Source organism: Macrosteles quadrilineatus, unplaced genomic scaffold, assembly GCF_028750875.1.
Source record: "Macrosteles quadrilineatus isolate MER2022 unplaced genomic scaffold, UCM_ALF_1.0 Scaffold_2__2_contigs__length_208266976, whole genome shotgun sequence".
Taxonomy (NCBI): Eukaryota; Metazoa; Arthropoda; class Insecta; order Hemiptera; family Cicadellidae; genus Macrosteles; species Macrosteles quadrilineatus.
Window position 1 is genome coordinate 69,620,704 of NW_026542595.1, and position 20,729 is coordinate 69,641,432.

Consider the following 20,729-nt stretch of genomic DNA (forward strand, 5'->3'; position numbering starts at 1 on the left):
CGCATAGCATCAAGTCTGTATATATTAGAATTTATTTAATACCATTATAACTAAGTGGCTGTTTAGTAGAGACAAAGATTTCCCTCTATTGTAACAATGGCTGCTCCTGACACCAGCCAGCTTCCTCTAATGCTGAAGATTACATAGGATACGACACAAGCCCGGGGTAGATAAACTCCCGGACGTTGAACTTAACTTGCTCGCTGCCATTTCACGTTATTTACCATCATCTACTTCCACTTACAGTTACATTTTACCTCAGTTCCAAAGGTAATAGTCTCTTACCTACTCTACGACGTGTATTACATTTCTTTACCATCCATGCGACTACGGTACTAATTAATAGCTGAGTATATAAGTGGTGATAATGCTCGCCTTAACAATTAAGGTCACCAGTTTGATCCTGAGAACAAGGAGCAGAATTTTTATTATTTGAAACTTGTCTCAGTTGATTTGATCACTGGGCTGTTAATTATACTGGCGAAATAAAGAGTCGACTCTAGATCTCATTGATGATTCACTTTTAAAAATAACTTACTCCCAGTTGTGTGTGGTGCATGCATTAAATCTCAATTCCCCAAGTAAAAGTTTCCCTTCACTCCATAACATTTTGTGTGTCCAATTTTTTTTTAGTAAAAACTCAAACAATTTTGAGCGTCGGGTTTGAATAGAAGAGGGGGATTTTTTTAAATGGATCGGTATGTATTTAGTTTTCTGAAAGTTATCTAAAACTTGTATCTTTAGTGCCAAAAGTGTTGTATACAAAAATAAATCTACATTTTCAAACAAGACTAATGATCTCCATAATCTTTCTAAAAGAGGTTCCAGAGTTACAAGAGGTAATGAAATGGAAAATATCTTCGTTTAAGAAGCCGAGCAAGAACTTGTTAATTATAGAATACATCGTTGATAAATTATTTTAACTATACAAACTATAAATTTCAACCAAAGAGTACAGACTTTATATTGCGTGCTTCCTGGTTACAATATCCCAGAAACACACTTAAGCGATGTGCAAGGAATTGCATTCAATAGGCTTATAAGTGTTTGGGTTACCTGGGAGTAACGTTACTTTTTGGAAATGGTATACAAACAATATGTACAATAAAACTTTAGTTTTGTTGCGAAGTGAATTATTACAAAGTCGTTGACGTAACGCCATGTACTATGTGGAACAAAAGTCGATAAGCAGAAAACTCGAGTTCTGAACAAATGTTTTAAAACTGTTATTAATATTATTACAGGTAAACTATTGAGAAAAGTAATAGTAAAATTTTTCACAAACTTACTACCAATTGAATGATAAAACTAAGCCAAGTTCTACAATAACGGAGGCGTATATACCTCTCGTGTGTTGATATATCTCTCAGAGACACGGTTTGTTATTTGCCATGCTATCAAAACTGTTTTATGTCGCCATAGAGCAAAGCCCTCACACTGTATGCGTTGTCCTTTATTGAGCTTTAAAAGCAACCACACGTGTACTAGACATTCAAGGTTTCAATTATAAAAGCTCGATGACGTTGCATCGCCGTAGCCATGGAGAGGTTAGGCCACAATCAATGTCTTCTGCTGCATAGACACAGACACTGACGTATTATACCCAGACACAACGTAGACACTCACAGACAATGTCTGACAGTAGACATCGATACAGAAGATAGGTCATAATCAATACCTGCTGCAAACAACCGTAGTCATGGCGAAGAAGTCTGAATCAATGTCTTCTGCTGCATAGACACAGGCACCGACGTACCCAGACACAACGTAGACACTCACATACAATGTCTGACACTATACATCGATACATAAGTGTACAAGATAGGTCATAATCAATACCTTCTGCAAACAACCGTAGTCATGGTGAAGAAGTCAAAATCAATATCTTCTGCTGCATATACACAGACACTGACGTACCCAGACACAACGTAGACACTCACAGACAATGTCTGACAGTAGACATCGATACATAAGTGTACAAGATAGGTCCTAATCAATACCTTCTGCAAACAACCGTAGTCATGGTGAAGAAGTCAAAATCAATATCTTCTGCTGCATATACACAGACACTGACGTACCCAGACACAACGTAGACACTCACAGACAATGTCTGACAGTAGACATCGATACACAAGTGTACACGATAGGTCATGATCAATACCTTCTGCAAACGACCGTAGTCATGGTAAAGAAGTCTAAATCAATGTCTTCTGCTGCAAAGACACTGCCTACAAGTAATACTGTAATAACTTGTTTTAGTTCGATTAAGTAAAAAACAGTCGCGTATTAAGTCGAAGTCTAAGACGAACAACGAATGTTTATAGAATGACATGTATGAATGAAATTGTTGTATTATGTAACATAGGTACGGATACAATACACACTAGCAAGTATTGCACAGCCGACAAACGTAACCATGGCGAGGATATGCCATGATCCACATCTTTGTGCTGCTTAAACACACATCATGACTCATGACGCTTTCGGGCTCAACATAGACTATCTCTCTCTCACACACACACGGTGTTAAGCTATAAAATACACATATACATAAAGCTAAGTTATCTACATAGACATAGCCTTGGAAAACAAAATATCACATGGAATAGAGAATTTCATTGTTTATCAATCTGCAGCCAGATTTGAGTATATGTGTTTACACTCGTGTACCATACAGTGTACTCTATATCTATAATACACCGGTGTACGTTGGTTTGAGCTAGTTTAGCCTCGGCATTTCACTTCAACCTCTACATCACAGCATTAAACGTGGGTGTCGGTTTAATTGGAGTTTCCTTCTTTTTGCGTGAGACATTTGTCAACATACGTGTTCTTTATTAATTAGGTAACTGTTTACTGAGATACGTAAAAACCTAATATTTCTACTGGTAATTCTAATAATTCTTGTATTATGATGTAGTGATAAGAGTGCGATTTCCCCTTGCAATGCAATAACGCTGCCAGAGCGCTCGGCCCTCCCTTCATTTTCCGCATCGATTCCCCAACATAATACATATTTCAATTTCCTACATGACAAGAGTTGAAACAATTCCGAGGAAAATTGTTTACATACTTTTTCAATATTGTAAAGTTGTCTTTGCCTTGTGCAGAAAAATATATGAATTTAATTTATATCATACAATACTTTTCCGTCCAGTGCTGTGCCGAGTCGCTAAGAATAAGCTCCATTATTTTCTATGTTCTCAATCCAACAATGTATGCATTTAGAATGCTGGCTTGGTCACAAGGGAGAAAGTCAGGAAGGAAGAGAGAGTCGTGTGAGAATAGACTTGGGTTGGTAATAATTTGGAAACTTAAACAGATTATTGTACTTATGTAGCTTAATTGTTTAGGAACTTGTTTAAGCTAGCACTCGTGACTCAATTAGTTTTACTTACAATGATTAGTTTCTGTGAAATAACTTTAAACATTGAAGTAACTCCATCGTATCGTAAAACAAAATGATTTCGTGGGTTTTAAGAGGGAATTCTTAAATGCAGAGAGAGTTCTCACTGTCGAGGCCGAGGAGATTCGTCGTTTTCTAGATCAATTAGTTGATTGAGCCGAACCAAGATTGAACCACCGCGCCACCTCATTTTAAACTAAAGGGTATTTATCTTAAAAACTGGGAACAGTTTCTAGAAATACATTACCGGTACATGAGATGTCAACTTCAGTTTTTAAAGTTGGTTTCATTATGTATACTTTTTTAAACCATAACACATAATCATGTATGCCAATCATAAAATAATTTTAGCTTATTTTAATGTATAGAACGTTGTTATGATTTACTTTCCACTTATTGATTATCGATTTCAACTATATAAACAGTTAGTTGCAAACTCTAAACAGCCAGAGGTCTCGATCTATCACAACATTCACCTCATTAAAATAACAATATTCTATAATCTTACCGTTCGCTCTAATGTGCTGGCTTCAGGGCGGTGGATGTATGATATCGCCTGATATTATTGTTTTGCAGAGAGTCGCCATTTAGTCATGATACCGTTAGGGAAATCCTGCGAGTTAATTTAGCTCGGGAACTTATTGTGTTTTAAGCATCTCTAAACTAATCAAGAGGTGTATTTTACCGTCTATTTATAACAAATGCACTTGTATTGCACATTGTACTTATCTCAAGTGGGAGAATTGTTACTTTATATAATCAACTTCCACGATATTAAAACTGTAGAGCAATGATTGAGTGAAGTGTATGTTTATTTCAGTAATGTTCAATACCAAATATTATATGACGTCAATGTACAATGTGTAGGCTATCATTATTAGCTGAATATTTTTCCTCTTTTATTACGTAAAACTAAAACTATGACGTTGATTGGTCGATATATAAAACTAGATTATTGATATTGTCTTGTTATATTATACTCGAGGAGAGTTTCATGCGTGTAACAAGTGTAAGCAGTTTCAAAGGGGTTAAAGATGTTAATTTATTCAATGAGTGATGCTGACACGTTGAGTATTTTGTTTATTCACTCAGGAACGGCGTTTAGGGATTGGATTAAAAATATATTTGTTCTACAACGATTTGATGTTTGGTCATTTATAAGATATATTAACACATCAAGCTTCCAGTCTATATTTATCAGAAGAATTAGGGATCTCCAATATGTTTAAGCATGTCATTCTCGTAATTATGTTGATTCTTCCTCGATTCTTTGGCTTTGTATTGATCCTGGCTTGAATAAACTGAGTTCAGTCGCGGTAACAAAGATATCATAGCTCTACACTCTACACTAGAACTTTTCAATTATCTTCACCTAACTTATCATAATGATAAATAGGCTCTCACCAAATAAGTAATTTCAATTTCCACCTAGCGTATATAAAACATTCAGTTCAAGTGTAAATTAATTGTTGTAGGCCCTATAGTCAATTTCACGTGTATACTGGCCGAGTCAACACTATTAAACCGTCTACTACAGACTGTAAAATCTCCTCACCGTTACGACTATAAATTACATTTTGATACAGCGCGTGAATAAATTAACAGAACAAAAGCGCCGTCACATCGCAGCGCTAACGCTAATCCGCATTTATCGAGCGTGCTTCTTTGTTCAGACAGTCTCTTTGTCTACACCGCGCCCTGTGTTACATACACTAGTGTGTATATGTGGTTGCGGCACCCCCTGTACAGCACAATATATCAGTATCACAATGGCAGGGCCGGGTTACCGAGACCGCGACCTACCCGACATAACAACCGGTCCCTCCTCCCGCCTCCCAGGACGTTGCCCTGTTGTAGTCAGACGGTGTTTTGTTCCATCTGGCTACTCTTGTGGATTTGTATCACTAATATCGTAGTGCTATAGCATAGTGCATGTTGACTTCTCCTCCTGTTGTAACATTTAAAGTAAGTTTTTATGTGTGAGCGCGTTTGTAACGTAACGGGAACGTTGACAACTGCTAATGGGATTATCTTACCGCACCCGATCGCCGTGAATCTGAATTATTCTACATTTGGATAGCGTTCCATAGCACAATCTTAAAATACCATGGGGATCAGAAACCCGGACATTCAATTTTAGAATTCCAAATTTTAACCACAAGTTCCCATGCTCATGAGACTTATTTAATTTCTTGGTTTCCACAACAGTGAAAACATAAACAGCAATTCAGACAAAATACTTGATTTTAACTTAAGAATTGAAAATGCTGGCATTGAAAATTTTTATAGCAGCTTAACGGAATTATTGTATAACTTTAGGATCATATCCTTTTACTAAGCACTAATGTGGGACTAAAAAACTTAGGAGCTAGAAGAAGGTAGTTTTTTTTTCAAGATAATGTGGGATAAGCTACTTTTGTTTAGTGTACTTCGTGGAAGAACGCAGCCACAGAACCCCAACTGTGCCGCAGGTGTTAGCAAGGCTCCACATTTAGAATGTCAAAATGAGACAAACAAACCCAAACAAGGCGGTATTTATTACCAGAGTGTGTAAATATTGAGGCGCCGCCGTCGCCGTCGACATTCATCACACACACGACACATGACACACAGCGGCAAACCTCGTAAACTCGAGACTAGAGCTGCAGCTGTAAACTTGAGTCATGACTGTAGATCAGATGTCTTGATCAATACATGCGGAGAGAAATAACTATTAGCACCTGTTGAATTGACGTTCAAATTTGCTGAAGGATCCATACTCACTTGTAGTTTCTATATGACATGTTGCGTTTGCGGTAATCGACTATTGTTTCATACTTTTATTTGTTATTTGTTTAGAGTAAACTATTTCATCATGTTATCTTGGGGTTTAGCTATAACTCCCGCATTTCCCTAAATAGTTTACTTCTTGAAATTCGCTGCAGGCAAAGTTCTTATTTATTTTTTTATAATGCCGTTTTAGTTGTATTTTCAGTTTTAGTTTCATGATTTATTGATTTGGTCTAATTAGCTTGCTTTAAAAAAAGGTAGTTCCTTTTATGAGATGAAAACCAATGTTGATATTTTTACAGCGAAAAGGCGTTTAATCAATTACATTTACTTTGTCAGGATCGGATTTTATTTGTTGCTTTGTTACTGAGGAAGACAAGCTAATTGTGTCTACGTTGCTGAGCTAATTATATATAAAATCCCGATGACCAACTGGCTGGGTTGGGTTTCACACCAACTGATGATAATACTGATGATACGAAAAGTAATCGATCACTACAACCAATATTATACCAGGCTATAGTTACCATGAATGAACTGACATGAACACACTCCAACTTAAATGTTGTGTCTCACACCCCTGTATACAACAACCACAACATAGTTTGTTATTCGTTCAGTTAAACAATTTTTAATTTTACTCTTAGAACCCCAAATGTGATTTAAAAACCTTTATTAAAATAGTTTTACGTGTTAATATGAGATGTTCAACGATCAATATCATGCACTCTAACGTGATCATAATATTTGTCTTCCTGATAACGAGCCGATAGTTTCAACAACAAACTGTGAGTACCAAATGACGTAAACCACTAGTGTAATGGAGACCATCTGATGGTTGCGAGGCTTATAGTGCATAATGACTCATGGAGTGACTAATCCATGTATAAAACATGCTTACAATGCAATTTGATCTTATCTCAGCGCTTCGGTACAGCTGATGCTCGGTACAGTTTGAGTGTGCTGCACGCAACTTGTCCTTCTTTTCATTACATGTCTTCTTTACGTGTATTGTTTACTCTTTCATATCAGTGTTATTGTTAAACTTCTTTACATATTCACTTCTTAAATTTGTCATCCCTTGGTGCTTTTTCTCTATCGTATCGTCATTCATCTAATCCTACATGCCCTTTCATTCGCTCATTCACACATTAAAAATTTTGATTCCTTCTCTTTGTCCCTTTACTTTCTATTTTTACTTCAATAATGTCTTTAATTATTCACTCCTCTCCTCTCCTCAATTTCTTTATTCCTTCATCATTATTTTACTCCTTCACTCCTTCACTTCCTCACTTCTCTGTCTCTCTACTCACCGAATGCTACTCTTTGTTCTCTTTCCGCTCATTTATGTATTTGCATTTTTATTCCTTCACTTCTTTTTCTTTTCACTTTCCATTGTTACTCCATTAACTCTTCACTTCTCCTCCTCCTCCACTACGTTACTCCTTCACTCCTTTCCTTCACCTCTGCTCCACTCCAAAGATCGTCGACCCGGCCAGGAGTGTCCTGCAGTGAGGTAGTTACACTGCGGTGACGTGTGTCTCAATTATCAGATGATTTCCTGCCTCCAGCTCCAGCCAGGCTCCGTGTAATGAGGTGTCATTATCCCTCGGCAATATCCTCTGTAATTTTCAACGTATTGGGATTTGTCAAGGTTAATTTCTGTGCCTAAATGTGGATTAATGATTATACTCGTGCCGTTGGTTTATCCGCCCGACTGTGTTCTTAGAACTGGTCACACACTATCAGGCTTTACCCTGAACAAGGCCTAAGCATTAGACCCACCCTGGTGCTCGGTCGGATCTACTACGATATGGTGTGTGGAAGAACTCAGACCAAACAGCAGAGCGAGCAAATTCGAGTGATCCAGAGTAGATTTTTAGCGAAACGCTTAAGAAAACTTCAGGTTAATGGTTCAATAAATTGTTAGGAATTAGATAATATGGTCATCAGCCGTGAACCTCTCCCTGAATATCACTGCTGCACTTTCAGTGGATTTTCCAAACAAACAAAAAATTGAACTTTTTGTATATTTATTTACTAATACTTTACGTAATCTTTTTTCGCTTAAATATAGGTGGAATGTATAGGGGATTACATTACATAATAAGAACATGTACTCATCCAACCTTAATTTGAAATTTGAAAAGGAAAAATTGTAAGTTATCAAGACCCTGTTGCTTTTGTAGTTTGTTTCTTATTATACCCGTAAAACCCCGTCTTAAATAATTACTTATGCTCAAAGCTATTATCACATAACCGTAAACCTTTATTTATATAATTCGTAAAATTAATCGCAATCACGCAGTGACACTAGTATGACATGATCACGGTGACTCCTACTAGACATGAGTCTACAGTTGAGTTAACGTGGACCGGATGAGTCAGTTCCTCTGAGGTTGTTCCCCTGTCGGACGCATGCGCCGGAAGAGCGAGCCATTTAATTAATTACAATACAGTTTCTTGATTGGTTTAATGCGTGCATTATGAAGTGGGAACATGGATGTTCTACTTCATGGAGCGCTGAATCATGCTAATAGTTATGAAACGTGCCACTAAGCCAGTTGTTTATTCCTCTAATGTTTTGCAAGAAAACTGTTTAAGAACAATGGCTAAACAGTTAACAAACGTTCCCACGGTTACGTATTCTCATCTTTACTTCTTGGCGTCTTCGCCTTATAACTTATTTACTTCTCAATTTCTTCAGCTCTCCCCTCTTTACCATCTTCGTCTTTTCACTTGATCACTTCTTCTCGTCATCACTTCACTACTTTATTTCTTCACATAGTCTCTTATTCATAACTTTACTTGTTCACCTTTCCACTTTTTTATTTCCTCTTGTCATCACATATTCTTCTTAGTACAGTAGTAAGTAACTTCAAGTGAAGCACTGTAGTGCAATGATAGATAGTCGTTTATGGTATTATCAGCTGCAGTTTACTTGAGGAGAGGCGGTGCTTGGTACAAAAGGCGCTGCGCAATCTTTACGATCCGTCGTATTGCATGTCATTCACACTCCCAGTTTTCGACGACTTCGTTGTTTGTTCAGCTGCGCTATACGATCCAAGAAATGACTATCCAAGTTTAGCCATCGTAAATTGCATAGTTACGCTGATGATAATAGCAATCTTGGCCAAGAGATTCGTCATATAATTCCATTAGGAAAACATTTAGTTGTCTGATAATTACGTTGGGTAATTATACGGAATCTTCAACGATACTCATATCCCACAAACGATTAAAAGCCATAGGAATGTTAGGTCAATGGTTTTCATTTTGCATTTCCAATTTTAAATTTAATTTACATTCAAATTATATAAGCAAATTATTAAAATTGGTAGTTTTTTGAGTGTGTGAAATTTGAAATTGACAACATAAAGACAATACTTACAGGGATTATCTTCATAAAGTTTCTTAATTTATCAATCATTCTTGGGCATTAGTCTTAAATTGAAGGACGGGGGAGAGTATAAGAAGCCACTTGCCCGTGGCTGGCTGATCCGCCATCCATTGTGTCACAGATACAACGTTTTACAAAGTTATATAAGCTAGTAAAGCTGGAAGTAGACAATTGGAAAACAGTGAAGTGTCCAAAGAGAGGGGGCTCTGTATGGGTGGGTTCCGTGAAATGTTAACTGAAGGATTGTGACAGTGGAGTGTGACTGTCATTATCCTCCTCAGACAGAACCGACCAAAGAATCCTCAAGATCTCGCCTCTACCGATTAGAGTTAAGTTAATGACAGCTTTGGTGAGAGGGTGTCCTGAAAGAATAAGTGTAGATTGCCGGTATGTATTTAAATTATGTGTTTCCTCAAGTATGTTTCCCTTTCTAGGTAGCCCACAATATACGGTGTTAATACATTGTTGAAATTCGTATAAAAAAGTCATTGGTCAATTGGTAGAAGTGTCAGGTAGTTGTTCACTACTGTACAGTCATTTTTATAAGTTGATTCGCATTTTTATTATAAAGTTCAAGTTTGGTCGATCTTCAGCCTCATCGATTTGCAACTTGCAAGTTGGTCTCTTATCTGGAGGCAGTGTTCACTGTTCAGGAGCAAGTGGAATTGTGACCAACTGGCAGCACTGCACAGTAAACTAAAGTGACATTTGTCGACTATTGCAAATGTTATCATCTTCAAATTCTTGCTTGTTGCAGGACGACCGCTGGGGGCAGTGTTCACGTACAAGTGGAAAGGCGAACAACTGGCAGCGCTGGCGGACAACGGCACCCGCGTGCTGACGGAGGTTACAGTCGCTCATCACTGCAGCATGAGGACCTCCATCAACAGGTTAGTCGAAATGTGGGTATCCGTGTTGTCCTATGTCTGCATGTGCGGTCGGTGGCATTACTGTAGTCTGCAATCTGCATGCTCCGAACTAACACAAACACACACTCGTCCTAAATATAGGACCAACCATTCACTGCACATCTTGTACAACTTGTATGTTAACCGATGACAAAGTGTGACTGCTACGACGTATCAACTTACTACTGTAGTTGCTTGTGAAAAATATTGTCATATTAGTCTTGTATTGCACTTATTAAAGAATTGTTTCAGGAAGAATTGTAGTGAGAATTATGGTGAGTTGCTTAAAACTCTAATCATATAAACGATCCGATTTTTTACTTCTACGCAGAAAAGCCAAAGGACAGTTTTATTTAAGTACTGTATTAGGATTATTGTACCAGGGGTGATTTATAAATTTGACAACGGAATGAGGTTTTCGGAATATTGCATGTTACTTTTCTCTCCATCCTAATAACACATGAGTAAGAATACAAACATTTACTTATTGCGTAGGGGAAATTCGTAATGCACGAACTCAGGTGGAATCACCCTCTAGGCAGCGAGCAACGAGGCCGGAAACCTTATCAGATCACTTCATACCTGGACCGCATATCCTGAGACGGTGGTAGGTTAGTTCCGCAGATAATGACCCTAGGGCCATAAATGGGTAGGTTCGTTCCGCATTTGAATCTGGTGGGCCCCTTAAGTAGGTAGGTTATTTCCGCATTTATATTGACAAAGGTGGGTTACACTCCATTAGACAAGGGTAATTAGCCTCACTAAAAGGCGACGTAGAATGAATATTGAACAAATTTAAGTTAAATATCCAAAGATTGGATACGCTTGTATCCGATTCGAAATTCGGAATATTTATGATACAAACTCTACATATTTTAGGTTTAGGATGTAAGAAAATCACCTGTTTCATAAATGTTAACAAAATTGATCTTAGTAATAATACTGATTTGACTATTTAGTAATAACTAGTGGTCGTCCTGTGGTCGAAACTCGACCAAAAATAATTAAAGTACAGACTTCTCTATTTTCTCCCCACACTATAAATAAAACATGTGATTGTAATTTCTTCCATTTGTTTTGATTTTCTGTTTACATTTTGTTGTTATTTCGTCACCATCATGGCAACCCATATGGTCCATGTTAATTTTTTGAAGTTTTCAAATTCATTTTTTGTTCTTATTTGTTAGCCTATTTTAATATTTAAAAGTATTCTGCACATCTACAGGAAAATATCTTTCCAACAGTATGCGTAGATTTTCCCTGCGATGCACACGAGCTGAGAAAAAAGGTTTTAAAGAAACATGCTTGCCTATTAATATATAGATAGATACTGCACAGATACCGTACACACTATGATTAGTTGTGATAATAGTTATGTAAAAAATCTATGAACACACAGAATAGCACGCGGTCTAGATGCTTGAATTCTCCAAGTGATTGCAGCCACATACCATCCTCGCGTACTACAAATACTCTCTTCCCCCGATTCCCATATTTTAGGAAATATTTTTTTGGGAATTCCTAGAAATATTACACCGCATTGTTTACTACAGGGAATACAGCAGAGAACATATTTAGTTTGTTGTCAGTATTTACAAGACGTGTTTATTATAACTGTTATTATCCATGCGTATCTATGCGTATCTGTGCGTATCTATGCGTATGTATTTCCATTAGTTGCATACGCTTTTAATAAGGTCTTTTAAACTCATAGAAAATTATGACTACTAGTTTTAATATAGCTTCTGTAGTGCCGGTACTAGACAACTGCTCGATTTCGAGCAACAGGTACACTAGTTTTGTTTTATATTTTTAATTTGTTATAAGATGCTTACAAAGTTTAAAGTTTTTCCTGTGACAGGTTTAGTTTACCAACTGAGCTATTAGCATTTTGTAACATAAGCGTATTTAAGCAGCAGCTGGTGTAATGTGATTTTTTTAGTTTTAAGATTGCGGCTTCGCAATAATGATTGGGATAATAATCTTCAATATAATAATAATCAATAATAATCTTCGCCCTTTAAGATTGGGATCGGTGAAAGAAATATCTGCATCAGCTATGGTAAAAAACTAGAGAAATCGTTACAACTGGAACATGCTACTTCAACTTTAACTCATTCAGAACTTGCTTATTTTTATGGATTATTTCGGTTGACTGGCATTTTTGTACGCTTCACTGATCTTTACAATTTCAAGAGATCTATTGTTGAAGCCGTCAAATGCGGAACTGACCTACCAGATTATAACCCACCCTACGGGACCCGGATTAGTGTAGGTAGCAAATGCGGAACCAACCTACCCCCCCTGAGACGTTACGAATCGCGGAAGTTACTTCGGGAAACCTAAACCTCACCCAGACCTCCATGTATAGCCTTGAGAGAGACACTAGATGAACGAGGGAGACGACTGCCCTCCAATGACCCTTGCCTATCTGCAGTGACATCACTCAAAAAGCTGTGAACATCTGACGATGGCATTACTAAATCACTATGATAGTATTCAACGAAAACACAAACTACTGCAATGCAATCAAGCCTTGTAAAGTACCTTCTGTGTCAAGCAATATTGTGTAATCCAAGCACGGATCGCCTGCCAAAACAAAGAGATCGATCGAGGTTACGGAATAGGAAGTTCTCGTTTACACGCCACCGACACGGACAGTAGTCTATCGATTGGTATTGCTAGACAAACCCTTGTAAGGAGACAGTACTGGAACTGGTACATGGATAAGAAATACACCATTTTTGGAAACCAAGGATGAAGTTATCCTTGAAACATTCCATTTCAAAGTTAACAAGATACTTATTGTAGGCGTGGTTTATTTCATGCAAATTCGCACATGTATTCGAAGAAAATGGCATTCAAAACTGTCGACGTAAATAATTTAGAGGAAGTTGGAGTCCCTCGCAAATGTAGATTGGCTAATGAATAATAAAATCTGGTAATCGCGAGGATTAACGCGTCTGTTTTAGCAATGCTAATTCACTAAACTAGAGCTTTGCACGATTTTGACTCGAAGCAGGAAAATTGATTGCAGATCGTAAAATCTCAGCACAGTTGTAACCTTGGTGAATCTAAGATTAATTTATAATCTTGAGTATTCAAATCGTCCACAATCTGACGATGTTTACTCTTTGTCTTTCAAACTAAAACAACCAAAGAACGAGGTGAACTTCTTTATCCAACGAAATTTGCTTTATAGACCCGGCTGGGTAAAGGCGTTACAGGTTTGGTGACTTACATAAGGAGGTTTGTTCTTGTATAATGGCTAATCAAGGTCTTTATTTAAACACTGCGAAGGTTGACGAATCGGTTATCTAATTCTTTATCCTCCAGCGGACGAGAACCGCCTCACGTAGTCGGAGATAACAATAAGTTGTCACGTGACATTATAGGAAACCCGGTGTTAATTGTCCAGAAAATACCATAGTCGTTTGAGCGTAATAGCAACAAAACTCTTTTGTTATGATCATGTTATTGTTGCTCTTCTTTTTCGATATAATTTGTTTTCCTCCGTTAGATCTTTAGATTTAGTATTCGCCTATTGATCAGGTTTGCGGATCAACCGCAAGACAAGAGAAAAATTGTATCTTTGTGTGTTTTTTTCTTTCTCCCTGGTTTTGTTATTACCTTAGGTCGACATTTCGTTAGATGGCATAGCTAATGTGTGGACCAATGGGGAGTGAGCTGGTAGAGGGGCGGGTTCAGTGGTAGATTGTGGTCTTTGAGGTACCGGAGTTCAAATCCCGCAAAATTGATTTTATGTAATTTTTCCCAACGGATTTTATGTAAATGATAGCCGCAATCCCTAGGTTTAGTTTGAAGTCATGTGAAAAACAATCGTGCCAAAGCCTAGTGTTATAGGATAAAAAGGTAGGAAAATGTATAACCCAATAAATGGCATCTAGATCCAGAATCGATCTACTCTATATCGAACCAGCAACATCCAGGTTTGAAGGCGAGCGTTATACACAGAAAACAAGTATGTTTTCTGTGTTATAATCACTCGGTTACTCTGGGTAGGGTTGAAATTGTGCCTAGCTATCCTTGATAATTTGGCTTTAAATCAATTATCCTGGCAAAGAAACACCTGGTCCTGGTGTTTGTCTGTAACAAAGCTACACAAGGCATCTCACTCTGTTCCACACTCGTCCGTCACTCTTAGTCAGGCTAAAATACACAGCTCTGAGTCCCTGACTCAAATGTTTCAATGTAATTAATTAATTAAACTTACAAAATTACATTGAAATTGTTAATGAGTTTTCATTCGGTGAATTGCTAATATTATAGATTATTTTCTCAACTGTATCTAGTTTGTATGTATGACAATAAATTTCCTTATTAATGTCTAATTGGTTACATGTTGTGTCTTTAGTTCGCCTTAGCAAAGATTACACATGCTACGCAAAGATAACTGATTTTGCATAGCATGTGTAATTTTGTGCCTTAGCTATGTCAGATACCTAGAGATATAAAGTCAGTACATCAGTACTGACCATGGAAGCATACAGACATCACCGATAAGGAAACTGCATATTTAAGAGGTAATTTGAGGATAGGGTATCATTGTTGTAAAATTATTTGATTCTATTTTACAGTTGCAGTATTCCAAAATCCAACAGTCTTGGACAAGAAATATTGATATTTAATTATTAGTAAATTATTATTTAGCCCCTCTGGACCTGTGCGTGTGCATGACAATTGTATCTACTTAAATGAGTAGACATCCTTTAATCTACAACCTAGTTCAATTAATATAAATCTAGATAAAATAACATACACCAGTACTTTCTCAGTTATCTGTTATTTTATAGAGTGTTTCAAGCACCGCAAACACACAACATCTGAGCAGGAAGTAAACAACTTAACCAGAAAGTGTAAAGTAATGTTAACTGTGGGACATTAACATCTATGTCACCATCAGTGTGTTGCTTGTAGGATTATAAGATGAACACGTAATTTGGAGAGTTTATTACAGTACCAATTTAATTACACTTCCAAAGCCTCGCCAAGCTGGGTGGATGATAATTAATTACTAGGATAGCGTTTAAGCGCATTGCAGTTAATTAATATGAATCACATTTACAAATTTTGTGTCAGTTGAGGTTGGATTTTATCAGACTTTTGTGAATCTTTTTATAATTACTTCTCAAGATTACTTTTAATTAAATTACGTAACATATTTTATATTCAGTTGTTGAACGAATGTACATTTTTAAAATCTAAGAGATAAAAGAATTGGTTTGGTTGTAGTAGTGCACCTTGAGAAACTAGTAACAGAAAATGTTAGTGTAGTTAATATGTACATGATGACTAGTTTAAATAGGGAATTTTGATTAAACGTTTAATCTACGTCACAAATCCCAACAATGAGACATTACAATCAACTTGTCGTGGCCTTGTGTATGCACGCCTATATTGTTGAGTTTGATAGGCTAATTGAAAAAGGTTGCTTCATTTGAAAAGATTTATTTTACAATATACAGTATAATTGATTGATAAACAATGTGTAATGTAAGCAACAGTAGTTTTTTTTCGCGCTCTATTCGACACGTATGAAAGTTGTATATGAAATGCTTGGACTCAGACAGAACACTAAATTGGATTCAATATCACGTTTCTTGTAGCGATATAAAATTGCTATTGACAATCAAATCAAGCTTACACTAAAGTCTATTTAAACTCAGGAGTAGGCGGAACCAGTCGACCGTACTAATACCCTCACCCCTTGAGTCTATTGTGCGAGTTCGGGTAGGGGCACGCGTCGTCGGCCTTTGTCGGTGAGTCATTGCTGCTGGTCCCAGTGTCAATATGCAAACTTTTTTAATTGAAAGAAAAACTTAAAACAAAGTATATCACGTGCTGTGTTTTGATCGCCTGATTATTTTGATACCAAATATGAAGGAAATCGGTTAATTTTGGGGAAGGCAAAGTAAATAATTAAATCGTATACGTGTTTTTCAAATAATGTTTAATGGTCATAAAATAATTTTTTTATCGAATGACTTTGATTAAATGATTGATGAGTTTTATAACAACCTCTTAATTACTACTTTACACAATAAATATCACCATACAGTACAGTGGACAGGCAGTTTTTTGTTCATTAAATTCATTATTAAAATATAGACATAAAATTTATACTGTTATCAGTGTGCATTTATTTACACTTGTTCATTAACTTGATATTGACAACAAACTCTATTAAAATTAAATACATCTTAATATTATATATATACAAAAAAAAAGAAATAGACATCATTATTGTGTAAAGTAGTAATTAAGCGGTTGTTATCAAACTCATCAATAATTTAATCAAAATAAATTTATTGACATATTTATAACCATTAAACATTACTAGAGATCGCCCGGTGGTCGAAATTCGACCAGTTTAAAAATTTACTTGAAATATATTTTGTTGATATAAACATTTTGTTCTTCCTGATTTGCTAGCATTTGTTATGACAACAGCTTTCAAAATATAATGATTCAATCAATTACCGTTCTTCCATAAGATTAACATTGAAACTTTGAAGGCCTGTCGGGTGTAGCCCTGAGGGCCGATGTAAATTATAATGGGATTCTGCTTATCTACAGGACACTACCTTTCTAACGGTATGCGCGAATTTCCCCTACGATGCACGCAAGCTGAGAAAAAAGGAGGAAACGATTTGTGCTTGCCTATTAATATATAGATTTGAAAAACACGTATACGATTTAATTATTTACTTTGCCTTCCCCAAAATTAACCGATTTCCTTCATATTTGGTATCAAAATAATCAGGCGATCAAAACACAGCACGTGATATACTTTGTTTTAAGTTTTTCTTTCAATTAAAAAAGTTTGCATATTGACACTGGGACCAGCAGCAATGACTCACCGACAAAGGCCGACGACGTGTGCCCCTACCCGAACTCGCACAATAGACTCAAGGGGTGAGGGTATTAGTACGGTCGACTGGTTCCGCCTACTCCTGAGTTTAAATAGACCAACATTTCGACGTTTTGCATGATAAATGAGTTTGATACAGGTAAGCAGTTATATAGTTGTACTGCGCTTGCGTTGTATGCACTTTGAATATTGAGTGTAATAAGCTATACACACAAATAACGTAAAGCTAACTAAGCGTGTGATAACAGTTACCAATTTAATGCAATAAAAATGATTCTTTTTGCCTAATGGTCTGTGTTCTATCTAAGTAAACGACATAAGATCATTTACAGAAACGTTGGTCAAAAGCGACCAAAACTCGTTTGACAAAGGGGGTTGTGTAATACGGATCCTTGTCTAAAAACATTGAGAGACTTATTACTGTATTTAGATTGGTGGTTCGGAGCGCATCTAAGCTGCAAGTCCAACCACTTGGATATGATACGAAGACTTTCTAATAACTTTCTCTATATTAGAAAACTACCTCCACTAAAAAGTCCTACGATATTGAATTTATTTAGGATCATTCATGCTATCGTACATAAAGTCTTGTTTACATTAATTATGCTGTTCCATCATTATAATGTAAAATGTAGTGTGGCTCGTACTTGTAGAAAGGTGGATATTGACCTTGGAGCAGAGTAAACAAACACACTCATTCAGTGATTCCGTTGTTTGCTGTTTGTCGTGTCGTTTGTTGTTTGATTGTCAACCCGGAAGTGCAGATTAGATGACACTGCTATGGTGGGCGATGGTGGACGTTTGACAAGGCATTTCTGTATTTTTGACTTGACCTTGACCCTCGTGTAACCTGTGTCAGTGTCGCAGAACAAAGATTGCTGACGTCATCGCCGCCAGCGTGTACAAGGTTGCTTATCAGTGACGTCACTCTAATTACACACACATGTAGTGCTGAAATATCCGGTAGCTTTGTTTTTATACAATTACTATAATTTAATATTAAAAATGTGCATAAGTTGTTTACTGTATTTGAATAATGGAAAACGAGGGGCGCGTGCACAAATTGTGCATTTTAAAAGAATTCAAGATTTGTTTTGAGGCAGAAAATACAGGGAACGATGATTACATAATATTCTTCGATATTATACAGGAAGAATTTGTTGTGGCTCCTCTACTCTCTTTCCCATCTCACTTAAAGAACCTAACGTATAATTTAGCTTGCAGTTAATTCAATTCCACTACCTGCTTTTTCTTTTATTCAATTCGTGCCATTTTCCAACTAAAAGCGTAGAAAATAATGTTAAATAGGTCCTTGATCAAACATAATGCTGTTAAACACAAACAATGTTGTTACAAAATTATTACTAACTCACATTGTGCGTAAAATCACATGTACTTTGCACTAACAAGTTTCTTGTGACGGTTAACGTAAACGCTCGTTACCAAAGTTTAGAGGCTTCAATCGATGTCATTGAAATGTTACACAAGTTTGAGAACTGAGCAACTTCTATCTCAGTTGCACATGTCACTCTTCCCTTCTTATAATTGACAACGCTTATTCCATATTCACATCCTGAGAAGTGGATGGTTTAATAATCTAATGTTGTCAACAGTTGGTAGGATTGTTATTTGCTTGTGTAAATGTAATGGAGGGCTGATGACCTGTGGTCAGACCTTGCATGCAAGTAAGCGTGATGGGGTGGTTATGTAAACATTGAGTGCTTTACACCTAAATGAAGAGTGGACTATGCATCCAGCAAGGTCTGTGCGTGATCTATACTACGTAATGTAAATGGTCTATTAATCCTCGAGCTCATATTGGACAGCTATCTTCTAGTTGACGTTGACATACAAAAAGAGTTACAAACTCTGGTGGCCCAGCGAGTCGGTTTCATAACATAACGCGAAATTAGACATTGAGAGGTTTAAAAGGAGCTACAGTAGAAAGTAGTCCAGTACGCACGCAGCCTAATGAAGAGAAAAATACCCCTGCCGCAGCAAATCTGCAGACTAAGCGAATTTCCTTTTGCCTGATTGGATTTACTCTAAAAATATCTCCTTAAAAATATCGCATGTATTCCCTTTTTAAATAGCATTGGTTTATCGAGTACTTAGATTTTATGTTACAGGGAGGGTAAAAAAGTGTTTTTTCCTGTGAAATGTTTAATAATTTAGTATGAAATAAATGCATTTTCAAAAATTGATCAAAATATGATCATAAAAAAGCAAATTATTAACATTCATAAATTTCTATATTTTGAAATTTTATCCGTAAGAGTTAGGTGCATAATAACGCTTCAATATACTAAATTATTTGTTTTCAAGTGCTACAAAATAGTTTGGAAATAAATTGCAAAATGTTATGTTATTAGGGTAACAAATTGTAAAACTCAATATTTATCCCATGAAAAAAACCCATTAAACCCCGTTCCCATTGTCCGATCTTGTTGGTTTGCGAACTCGTTCGAATAAACGTAGGTTTACACGTTTATACAAAATTTCATCAAAATCGGATGATTTTTGCTCGAGTTGTCGTGCTAACGGACACATACATATATATGAATTTAAACGAATGGTGTTTTTGGCCTCTAGGGACCTCAAAACAAAAATGTAAATCGGTCCCGGGTCTATGTCTTACCATGAGTACTACGGTACCGGTAAGGCGATAATAGCTTAATTCCCTATATGGAAAATTCGCTAATAGCAGGTAGCTGCTTAGACAATGTGGGTTAGATAGTATAGTGAAACCAGGACTATCATACTGGGAGAATTGTGAGCTAGGGGTGAGTTGAAATCAGCGATTACATAAGACCAATCTTACGTGATCGCTGGTTGAACTCGTTTGTGGGTAATTTAATACAATATATAAAATCTAAAGTGAAAAAAAATATATAATGCTAGCTTGAGCGTAGACCTATTTAAAAAGAAATTTTGTTAGTGTTTATTATTATGTGTCTTGATAATTTCAAAAAGAATGAATTGAAACACTAACCCCCGTCTCCCTTTGTAAACACCTATAATGCGCCTCCCCGTACAGCCTATGTCGTCGTTAGATTCTTTCTCTATACTGTAGTTATCATCTTCAGCGTCCTCTGTACATTACTCTATGCTCATTACTCCATGGTGATATACGTGTCTCTGGAGTACTCTACTCCATTGTCTGTGAATGTGCTGCAGAGTGTTTTATTACTAGAATGTAATTTGCGCTCAGAGTGCCTTGTAATTAAATAACTTCGCTGCGGTTCTGTTTGTTTGATTACTCCTTTAACAAGTTGGCTGCGTCTAATAAAACTTGCTAATAAGTTTTACATTAATTATGTCCCAAGTTATACTTACAAAAAAAATCAATATTGT

General features: G+C 36.6%; 1 protein-coding gene across 8 annotated transcripts in view; it reads left to right on the forward strand.

The window, feature by feature from the left end:
• Positions 1 to 20,729, forward strand: part of LOC128985639 (E3 ubiquitin-protein ligase goliath-like) — a 99,202-nt gene that overhangs the window by 41,739 nt on the left and 36,734 nt on the right. For 6 of the 8 annotated variants that reach the window (XM_054405369.1, XM_054405370.1, XM_054405372.1 and 3 more), the window contains exon 2: positions 10,333 to 10,477. In XM_054405369.1, the coding sequence (XP_054261344.1) occupies positions 10,333 to 10,477 (145 nt within the window). The remainder of the gene's footprint in view (positions 1 to 10,332; positions 10,478 to 20,729) is intronic. The other 2 variants (XM_054405371.1, XM_054405376.1) reach the window with 1 other exon arrangement.